Source organism: Neoarius graeffei, chromosome 1, assembly GCF_027579695.1.
Source record: "Neoarius graeffei isolate fNeoGra1 chromosome 1, fNeoGra1.pri, whole genome shotgun sequence".
Classification (NCBI taxonomy): domain Eukaryota; kingdom Metazoa; phylum Chordata; class Actinopteri; order Siluriformes; family Ariidae; genus Neoarius; species Neoarius graeffei.
The window spans coordinates 2,196,638-2,208,458 of NC_083569.1; the positions used below are offsets into that span (position 1 = coordinate 2,196,638).

Genomic DNA, 11,821 nt, shown 5'->3' on the forward strand with positions numbered 1-11,821 from the left:
ATGAGTTGCAATTTGGTCCTCCAGCTGTTCCTTTTTTGTCCCTTTAACTTTTCCAGCCTCTTATTGCCCCTGTCCCAACTTTTTTGAGATGTGTTGCTGTCATGAAATTTCAAATGAGCCGATATTTGGCATGAAATTTCAAAATGTCTCACTTTCGACATTTGATATGTTGTCTATGTTCTATTGTGAATACAATATCAGTTTTTGAGATTTGTAAATTATTGCATTCCGTTTTTATTTACAATTTGTACTTTGTCCCAACTTTTTTGGAATTGGGGTTGTAGTATTATAAAGTTAACAATTAATATTTAGGATTTTTAATATTAGCAGAGTATGTATATTTAGTTTTATATCAGGTGAAGACCCATATTTGTAGAAACTCTGATATTAAACCATTATTATTATTAAGGCTAACTTTATCTACAACTGCCAGAAAATATCAAAATCTAAAATATTTTCTGAGTCTTTGTGTTCCTGTCCTATTCATTTCTGTAAACCAAAGGCACATCAGTTTCTTCTGTTTAATGATCAACCCTTCTGTAACAGGACAAATATAAATGGACTCTGGGCTTCGTTGGACATAAAGGGCTGAAAGATCTTCAACACCACCGATGCTCGCTCATCTGAGTGTGGTGAAGCGTGTGACCATGAAGCTGGCTTTGCTACCGTTATTTATTTTATCAATCAATGCTTTCCCAACAGCAAAGGACACTGAGGAGCCAAACCTGTCTCCATCAGAGAGTCAGTCAGCTTTCGTGGCCCTGGATGAAGTCCAGCTTATTGCTAATGGCCTACTGCAGCTCGGTAAAAACCTGAGGGACTTTGTGCAAAAGACAAAAGGCCAGATTAGCGATATCTTGCAAAAGCTCAACATTTTTGATAAGTCCTTCAACCAGCTTTCTGTGCTGGCCGGCGAGATCAAAGACAAAGAACAGGAACTGAAGAAGAGCACTGTGGTGCTCAAAGCAAGTAACGAGGAGATCAGGAGCCTGTCTCTGGAGATGGACTCGAAAGTAGAGGACATCATGAGGGAGAGAATCCAGCTGTGGAATCAGGTTGGAGAGCTCGAGAAGAAACTGAGTGGACTTTCTGAAGGTCTCCTCTCAGCAGATCAGGTTGCAGAAATTTCAGCACTCACAGTAAGATTATTTGGGCTTATTTCAAAGTTTATATTCCTCCGCGTTTAGTTACGTCCCAGTAAAACAAGCACTCTGTACTTACACAACAGTCCCGCCAGTCGCCTCCTGTGCATTTACAAACACAACAATAAACTCACACTAACCTCTGTGGGAGCCTCACATTTGCAGCATGGAAGGAGATTTGTATCTTCTTTTTCTCACGTTATTCCAATTGGATCCTCAAACCTTGATCCTGGCCTCCAAAACGGTGCAACAGAAAAACGTGTCTGGGTGCCTCAGTCTTCTGTGGTCAGGAGACCAAGAGTGTGCTCTCTAGGTGGGAGGGGCATTACTCTGTCCTCTGTCAATCACAGGGACGGTAGCCAAACATGGCCATCTCTGAGCCCTGTGAGGTATGTGGAAGAGGGCAGATAGCACGCTCCACTCCACCGAGTGTGTTTTGCTGCTCTGTGACACAGCATGAGCAGCAATTTGAAAAGATGCGGTGGCTTCACGTGTTACAGAGGAAGCACATGTTGACCTTTACCCTCCTCAGTTCGGTAGCTGTTGTGGGTCAAATGAGAGAGAATTGGCAAATTGGGAGAAAATGGATTTTAAAAAACACTTGACCCCAGCTGTAGGGTGCAGAGGCTCACTCCGGGACAATCAGTTATAAATGAACCGATATCGTTGTTTTAGATGATTGGGAGCAAAAAAAAAAAAACAGAACTGATAAGGTGATCAGTTATATGAAATGATATCAACCCAGGAGGTGATCCAAGCCCAAGATGGGAGTATCTCAGAGCTGCTGAAGGTGGTGAAGGAGCAAAATGAGCACTTAACTGACCAGAAAAACAAGATCAAAAGCCTGGAGAATAAGGTAGTGGTTTTTTGTCCACTTGTGTTATGTATATCTTTTACATCAGTACAATCCAAGACATCTGATACGACATTGTCACTTCATTTCTAGCTAAACTCTGCCAGACTTCAGGAAACTCTGCCTAAGTTTAGTTGGGATGCTGAAAGCTACAGCATGTCGGAATATCTGTCCAACTATTCCCATGACGGAAGCTTTTCAAGTGGTGAGACACGGACTCCAGCGACATGGGCTTTCGAGTGTTTTAGTAATTCTTTGGACTGAATGTGTGAACGATTGTTGTGTAGATTTCCCCGGAGACTGTGGTGAGGTCTTCAGCAGTGGAGAGAAAACCAATGGCCTGTATCCCATTAAGCCAAATGGATCCGAACCTTTCCTTGTGTACTGTGAATTCACGGAGGGTAAGAACACACACACACTATTTTCTACTCCTAGTGTAACTCCAGATAAAATTCTGAAATCTTCTGAACTTTAATGGGTGTAGGTTGACGTCCTGATAACATGAGCTCTGCTCCCCACAGAGGGAGCGTTCACGCTTATTCAGCGCAGACATGATGGCTCTGTTGATTTTAACCAGTCCTGGCAAAGTTATGAGGATGGATTCGGAGACTTCAAGAGTGAGTTATGTATCTGGAATGTTGGTGCTCCTTGAAACTAAAAATACACCAATGAGAGTTTAACCCATTGCGATGGCAGAGGCAGGCTGAAGCACAGTTCTGAGAGCTCGCATCGACCAACTATGAATTGATGCCAAAATGCAATAACTGATTGTAATATTCAGTGCTCCACTGTGCAGTATACCTCAGGTATAACTCGTGCTTTTTCACCCTCCTTTAACACACGCCTCCTTTAGTTCCCTAGGAAAGTGATGGAAGTGTACTTTTTAAAAGTTATAACCTGCTGCATTTTCATTATTGTGATGTCATGGGGGATTTACTATTTGGACATACAACGTACCCAGAGCAGCCTAGGGAGCAACCGGGGCTTGTGTGCCTTGCCTAAGGGCACTTCAGTCATTCCCACTGGTCCAGGGAATCAAACCGGTGACCTGTTGGTCCCAAAGTTGCTTCTCTAACCATTAGGCTATGGCTTCCCCCACACGTACACTTAAGCACAGTGAAATCCCTCCTCATCTGAAGCAGTGAACACACACACACCCCAAGCAGTGGGCAGCTATGCTACAGCGCCCGGGGAGCAGTTAGGGGTTCGGTGCCTTGCTCAAGGGCACTTCAGCCCAACCTCAGGCCACTGCTGCTCCATGTTAACCTAACCTGCACGTCTTTGGACTGCGGGGGAAACCGGAGCACCCGGAGGAAACCCACGCGGACACGGCGAGAACATGCAAACTCCCACATAGAAAGGCCCTCGTCGGCCACTGGGCTCGAACCCAGAACCTTCTTGCTATGAAGTGACCGTGCAAAACTTGGTTTCCACGTTCAGCTTCTTCTAAATGAGAAGTAGAAGTCACAGACCTGTCGAGCAAAGACCCAGAATGAAACAAACTCGCAGGGTTACAGCACAGACTCGGCTCAGCTGGTTAGAGACGTACAGGATGATAAGCGCGAAGGTGTTGATGGAGATTTTAGTGTGAAAGCTGAAGCTTGGGAAGCTGGTCTGTTTGAGCAGAGTGTAGAGATGAAAGACCGACAACAGCACTAAAGCGCTGCTGCATCGCACTGCACCACTGTCAACAGGTAGTTGAATGGCATTGTGGGTAATGTAGGAAACTGTTACCCAACGTGAAACTTGACCAAAAACTGCAGTTGCAGTGATATTGCTGCGTTTGGTGTTCCTAATTGTGCTCTGCAGGTGAGTTCTGGCTTGGTCTGAGGAAGATCTTCTCCATCACCCAGCAGGGCGGCTCTCTCCTGCGCATTCAGATGGAGGACTGGAAACAGAATGCACATTCAATGGAGCTCCAGTACATGCTGGAGGGCCCTGACTCCAACTACACCGTCCACCTCAGGACAGGAGATCCGACCATAGATATGGACGTCCCGACAAGACTGAGGTTCTCCACTAAAGATCACAACGATGGAAATGGACTCAAAGACCCAAACTGTGCTCATGATTATACAGGTACAGAACTTACAGTACATTCAAACATTGTGCGTACTAATAAACAGGCCTCGTTGGATACGACTTGACGTATTCATAAATATTTCACAGGAACATTTACACAAGAGTTGTGATGTTCAAGGAAACGTAGCTCGTTGGGGAAGAAGTTCATATCCTGCATTTGGCTTCTGAGTTTGTATAACTGTCCTGTTGTGTAACAAACTGCGAATGAGCTGCTGTGATTTTATATACGGATTACACGGTCACGTTCAAAGCTCACGTTTTTCAGCTGCAATCTAATTTTAGGAACATTTTTTACAACTTAAAAAAAAATGCAATTCTAAAAACATCTGTAAATCAAGATGAATCAGAATAGATCTTCAAATCAGGACAAAAGTAATGGCACCCTCTAAAAAGAAGAAGAGATCTTGTGTACCTGTGGCAGCCGTCGCACCGTGCAGTAGCCGAGCTGCATTACCGGAAGATTGAGTGCACGCCATGCTCTTTCACCATTTACAACCCCAGTTCCAAAAAAGTTGGGATGCTGTGTAAAACATAAATAAAAACAGAATGTGGTGATTTGCAAATCATGGAAACCCGATATTTCATTGAAAATAGTACAAAGACAACATATTACGTACATGTTGAAACTGAGCACTTTTATTGTTTTTTGAAAAATATATGCTCATTTTGAATTTGATATCAGCAACACGTTTCAGAAAAGTTGGGACAGGGGCGTGTTTACCACTGTGTTGCATCACCTCTACTTTTAACAACATTCTGTAAACGTTTGGGAACTGAGGAGACCAACTGCTGTAGATCTGAAAGAGAAATGATGTCCCATTCTTGCCTGATATACAATTTCAGCTGCTCAACAGTTCGGGGTCTCCTTTGTCATAGTTTGCGTTTCATAACGCGCCAAATATTTTAAATGGGAGGCAGGGCTGGACTGCAGCAGGCCAGTTTAGTATCTGGACTCTTTTACTACAGAGCCATGCAGTTAATACGTGCAGAAAGCGGTTTGGCGTTGTCTTGCTGAAAGAAGGAAGGCCTTCCCTGAAAAACATTTAGTCTGGATGGCAGTATATTGCTCTGAAACGTGTTTATATCATTCAGCATTAATGACGCCTTCCCAGATGTACAAGGTACCCATGTCATGTGCACTAACGCCCCCCTCATACCATCACATGCTGCTTTTAAACTGTGCACTGATAAGCCGGATGGTCCGTCTCCTCTTTAGCCTGGAGGACGTGGGGTCCATGATTTCTAAAGAGAATTTCTACTTTTGATTCGTCAGACGGGGCGGCACGGTGGTGTAGTGGTTAGTGCTGTCGCCTCACAGCAAGAAGGTCCTGGGTTCGAGCCCCAGGGCCGGCGAGGGCCTTTCTGTGCGGAGTTTGCATGTTCTCCCCGCGTCCGCGTGGGTTTCCTCCGGGTGCTCCGGTTTCCCCCACAGTCCAAAGACATGCAGGTTAGGTTAACTGGTGACTCTAAATTGAGCGTAGGTGTGAATGCGAGTGTGAATGGTTGTCTGTGTCTATGTGTCAGCCCTGTGATGACCTGGCGACTTGTCCAGGGTGTACCCCGCCTTTCGCCCGTAGTCAGCTGGGATAGGCTCCAGCTTGCCTGCGACCCTGTAGAAGGATAAAGCGGCTAGAGATGAGATGAGATGAGATTCGTCAGACCTCGGGACAGTTTTCCACTTCGCCTCAGTCCATCGTAAAAGAGCTCGGGCCCAGAGAAGGGGGCGGGGTTTCTGGATATTGTTTATATCTGGTTTTAACTTGCGTTTGTGGATGCAGTAATGAAGTGTTTTCACAGACGATGGTTTTCTGAAGTGTTCCTGAGCCCATACAGTGATTTCCACTACAGACACATGTCTGCTTTTAATGCAGTGTCTCCTGAGGGCCTGAAGATCACAGGCATCCAGTGTCAGTTTTCAGCCTTGTCTCTTGCATACAGAGATTTCTCCAGATTCTCTCAATCTTTTAATGATATTATGGACCATAGATGATGTGATCCACAAATTCTTTGCAGTTTTACATTGAGGAACGTTATTCTTAAATTGTTGCACTGTTTCTCCATGTAGTCTTTCACAGAATGGTGAAGAAAGAAGAAACCTTTATTTGTCACTTCAAGCACAGTGAGATTCATCCTCTGCATTTAACCCATCTGAAGCAGTGAACACACACACACACTCAATAGTGGGCAGCCACACTACAGCACCCAGGGAGCAGTCAGGGGTTCGGTACCTCGCTCAAGGGCACTTCACCCCGAGGCCACTCCATGTTAACCTACTGCATGTCTTTGGACTGTGGGGGAAACCGGAGCACCCGGAGGAAACCCACGCGGACATGGGGAGAACATGCAAACTCCGCACAGAAAGGCCCTCGCCGGCCGCTGGGCTCGAACCCAGAACCTTCTTGCTGTGAAGCGACTGTGCTAACCACTACACCACCGTGCCGCCCCTCCCCATCTTTACTTGTGAGAGACTCCGCCTCTCTGGGAGGGTCTTTTTATACCCAATCATCTTGCTGACCTGTTGCCAATGAAACTAATTCGTTTGTTTTAACATTACACAACTTTTTCAGTCTTTTGTTGCCCCCGTCCCAACTTTTTCTGAACCGTGCTGCTGACATCAAATTCAAAATGAGCGCATGTTTTTCAAAAAAAAACAATAAAAGTTCTCAGTTTCAACATTTGATATGCTGTCTTTGTTCTATTTTAAATGATTTGCAAATTATCGCATTCGGTTTTTTATTTACAGCTTACACGGCGTCCCGACTTTTTTGGAACTGGGGTTGTATTTGTCAGGTCTCTTTTGTGCTTTTTCCTTTTATGGAGTTTTGTGGGCAGGGCTCAATGTAATTCCAGCAGCTGATTGGTGGTTTTGAACATACTCGCGTACGTAAAACTTCTTTAGTTCAGTTTGGACACACACTTTTACTCTGTGATTAATAAATAAGGCTCACTCAGAGTGATGCATGGGACAAAACGTACATACGATCTTTCAGCGAGGTTCTTCATCGTGCAAATAAACAGGATCTCTGAGAAGCACAAGATACTTACATTTTGTGTGTGGTTCTGTTTAAGGAGGCTGGTGGTTCAGCGCTTGTGGAGATGTCAACCTGAATGGAAAATGCATCCAGAGCCAAGCTCGCAGGAAAGGAGTCCAAGGGAAGCGCAACGAAGGACAGTCCCACTTAAAATCCACACAGATTTCCATCCGTCACCGTCAGGAAGCATAGTCACCCGCACGATGTGGAAATGTGCAAATGTGTGTTCAGTTGTTTGTTTTTTTGAACCACATGAAACCTGATTCTGTGATTTCACAGTGTGTAAAAATTAAGCAACACGTTGTTCATTAAACAAAAAGTCCAACGTCTGATTTATTTCTGATGGAACACAACACAGGTCTTGCGTTCTTTTATTCTGCATTTACTTTGACATACCCCTCACACACACACACGATTGGTCAGGCCTACCCTGTTAGTCTCCAGTATGGTTTTGTGATTTTCATTAGCTTTTTTCAGAGCTCTGACATTTCTCTAACGATGAAACAAAGGTTTGGCTGCTTTAAGGTGAATTTTATTTAGGCTTTTGTTGTTAAGTTCCAGCACTTGTTTACTTTCTTTTGTTGGAAACCCATATGGTTTCCATCGCATGTTTTACATTTCATGACTCTCAAACTCTCCATATGTATAGAAGACGATGTCGACATGAAAGAGGCAGAACAGAGCCCATGAGCATAACAAGGCTTGAACGTGGGATATTTAAAGATGACACAGAGCAGGACGGTACATTAAGTGTTTAACCACATGTTGTTGAAGAATCCACTTTCATCTGCATCTGTAGGTCATTTGGATCCTTAATTTCACCGAGAAAGTGCAGAATTTTAACATTTACTTACAAATCCTCAGGATTATAAACAGCTCTTACACAGACAAAGTTCTCAAAGAGGTTTTTGTGTTTAACTGCAGCATAAAACTACTCAATAGGGGAGAGCGGGGTAAGATGAGCCACTTTTTACATTTTTCATCATAACTACATGTTAAAGCCATTTTTGCTTCCAGTCTACACACCATACCAAATTTCAAAGTGTACTGTTACTATCTGAGCAAAAAATAATTGATAAGCTCTTATGGTTAGAGTGATATTACCTCTTGAAAAAAAATGTCAAGTGGCTCAACTTACCCCATGCACGGGGTAAGATGAGCCACTGTGTGGGGTAAACTGAGCCAACACAAAACATGTTAGGTTAACAAAGTAAACAACTTTTATTATTAGAAATGCAATCAGTGAATCAAGTCAAGTCAATCAAGTGGGGGATAGGGCCGTTGCATAGAGAAGGGGAGATGAAAAGAGGTGATAGAACGAGATGGGATAGGGAGGGATAGATAGATGGATAGAGAGAGAGATATGCATAGATAGATAGAAAGAGGGATGGTTAGAGAGGGAATGAGAGATGTACTATATTATAGAAATTATTAAAACAGTAGAACAGTGCCAAAAAATCTTATTTCTTTCAGTAGGTTAAAACATGCAGCAATCATTCCATCCATAATAATTTCATCATTATTCAATGTTCCAAGCGTTCAAATTGCAAGGGAACACCATTTGCCTCTCCCTCCGTGCTGTCCCCCCAACAGTAAAGGGGCGGGGCAATTTTTTCACAATATCCTGTCTTGACAGGACAGCCTTATCTTTCTCTTTGAAGACAAAGGTCGGCTTTCTTGCAGAGCCATGGCATGACCGGCTTCTTTTGACAAATCTTGCCTCTATTTCGAAGACATCCAATTTGATTATCTGGCCAATGAAGAAATGCACTTTCTTCTTCCCTGTGAATTTTGCCACAACATAATCCCCCACATCTAACAACTGGTCTTCCTCATCTGATGTCACACACATATATATATATATATATAAAATGTTGTCATATATGACCAGTAAATGTGAAAACTTAAGTGTCATCCATATTGGGTAAGCTCAGCCACCAATGGGGTAAGTTGAGCCAGTGGCTCAACTTGCCCCACATCTAATGGCTCATCTTACCCCGTGGCCACCATTTTGTAGAAAAATGCTAATAAAGGGGATTAGGCTAATCAAAATTATTTTTATTAGCATTCATATCATAGCTTAGAAAGCCACTAACTTAACCCTAATGTGTCTAAATATTATTCTACTTTTGTCTTCTCTAAATCATCTTCACTGTGGACAAACATGGAATTGACTTAGAAAGCACAAAAACACATTTTTATAAATATCTCCCTCACCTAGTTTGACATGTGGTGCTCCTCTCCACAAGTGTAAGTAAATGGTCCCGCCCCCCTTTGAATGTAGTCACATGGTCACATTTGTTTACTGTTTCTTAGAAACAGGGGGTGGCTCATCTTACCCTCTGGCTCATCTTACCCCGCTCTCCCCTACTCACGTTCCCAGGAAGACCCAAGAAAGAAAAGTCATGCTGGTGTTCCTTAAATCTGTTCTGGGATATAATCCTTCTGCTACCATCTAGTGTTATAGGAGTGATATAAGGCCAGGTTTGTCAACTCTGCTCTAGAACACATGATTCAACTAATCAGCTAATTCGCCGCCCGTCCTGAGCCGAACCCGAACCCTGTGCTGCAATCCATCGTGCTTGGACAGTTCATAATCTAACAAGTGGTGAGTTCTGATCTGGACATTGCTTTTGCTCAGAAAAAACATGGATAAACAGAGCAAAGAGCTACATTAATTATTTCTGGGCAGGTTACGAAGAGAAATGGCATGCTTCATTTCTCAAGAGAAGTCCTTGCTTGTACGTACTCATTAGGTGACATTGGGCAAACCTAACAGCCTGTGTTTTCTCTCTCTGAGTTACATGTCGATCCTGAAACACCACCTCTTCTGCTCCTCGGACCTGCCCGATCCATCCTGACGCCCTACGTCTAGCTGGAGTCTCATCGCATCGCTCCTGTGGAGGATGGCCTCATACGGACAGTCAAAAGTCACACTTGGAAGACGCTCTGGACTCTTACAGTAATGCTTTTATGGCTGAGGACTACAGTTGACTTGCTAACTTTAGGACTGCAGTTGTCATGAACAGTTTTGCACTCAAGTTTCCATCAATGAAGAGTTTATAACATCAACGAAGCTGTCTTCATGTTAAACTGTTAATGTTATAGTCAGGCTGTCTGTTGTTGCCCAAATGAGGATGGGTTCCCTTTTGAGTCCGGTTCCTCTCTTCCTCATGTCGTCTGAGGGAGTTTTTCCTTGCCACTGTCGCCACAGGCTTCATCACTGGGGATAGATTAGGGATAAAATTAGCTCATGTTTCAAGTCTTTAATTTTCTGTAAAGCTGCTTTGCAACAGCATCTATTGTTAAAAGCGCGATACAAATAAACTTGACGCACACTGTAGGTCAACTTTGGTCTTACTGTCTTTATAAAATCAGGCTGAAACAGAATTACATTAAATCTGTGCGCAAAGCTTTTGTGACTTCTCCTACACCGTATTTCGTTAACGTTAATGATAATCCTGAGGGTCAGTTTGACACATGAACGTTCTTCATCCCTGTGATGTAGACGCTTAGAAAAAGGGTTCCTGAAGGAGTCTTATATGTATAGTTGTAGGTTTCCGATCAGGAAACTGTTGTAGAACCTTTAAGAACTTCTCCAGAAGAAGCTTCATTCAAAGAACCCTTAAAGGGAAACTCTGAAACACATTAAATATACTTGTATTGAAATATACGGGGTGGCACGGTGGTGTAGTGGTTAGCGCTGTCGCCTCACAGCAAGAAGGTCCGGGTTCGAGCCCCGGGGCCGGCGAGGGCCTTTCTGTGTGGAGTTTGCATGTTCTCCCCATGTCCGCATGGGTTTCCTCCGGGTGCTCCGGTTTCCCCCACAGTCCAAAGACATGCAGGTTAGCTTAACTGGTGACTCTAAATTGAGCGTAGGTGTGAATGTGAGTGTGAATGGTTGTCTGTGTCTATGTGTCAGCCCTGTGATGACCTGGCGACTTGTCCAGGGTGAACCCCGCCTTTCACCCGTAGTCAGCTGGGATAGGATCCAGCTCGCCTGTGACCCTGGACGGATGAAAGATTTGTGTTTAGTGAGAATTCTGATCCAAATTTGTTGGTTGGTGCTGTATTTTCATTAATCCTGTGAGAAGCTTGTGGTTGTGTCCCGTGCTGATATCACGGGGGTTATCATCATCATCATCATCGTTAGCGCAGCTAAAATGGCATTACAGGAGAAATCATTTCAGCAATCTGTAACCTAAATGAGAACGGATTCTCTTAGCGCCTAAAACAAACTTTGTATAGTGAAGGGTTCTTAGCTTCGTCTTAAGGTTCTAGGAATCTTTTCTGATACGGAAACACTCTGTTCCCCAGAAAGGGGTTGTTATTATTAACAGTGGCGGTTTTGATGCTTCTGATCCCGAACCCAAAGCCTTAACCACTCAGCCACCACTGCCAATGCGTAGAACCTTCTAGATCTTTTGTCACCAGAATTTGATGTTCATTGGTAGGAAATCCACAAATACGTATCGATGCATGTTGTAACTCATAGTTTGCCAAAATGATCGAATTTCATGTGCTAATTGACTGTATATCAGGTGGGTTTGGCCGGTGATTAGTTGACTAACGCGGCCCTGGCGAGGCATCTTCCCTGTGTCGCGAGTGTGAAGTGTGACAGTGATGCCCCTGCACATGTGTGAAGAGGAGCTCATCTTCTATTACTCTCTACCACTGCTGATTTATTTTTGGATCCTTAATGTCCTGTGCTG

The 11,821-nt window shown here is 43.8% G+C and overlaps 1 protein-coding gene across 1 annotated transcript; it reads left to right on the forward strand.

Moving 5' to 3' along the window:
- The first annotated feature begins 611 nt into the window (after positions 1-611).
- LOC132891311 (angiopoietin-related protein 3-like) lies at positions 612-7,301 on the forward strand. The gene is made up of 7 exons (XM_060928813.1): positions 612-1,139; positions 1,888-1,998; positions 2,089-2,200; positions 2,283-2,396; positions 2,517-2,612; positions 3,805-4,074; positions 7,147-7,301. Exons 1-7 carry the CDS (start codon positions 612-614, stop codon positions 7,299-7,301), a joined length of 1,386 nt encoding a protein of 461 aa, XP_060784796.1.
- Positions 7,302-11,821: the final 4,520 nt, after the last annotated feature.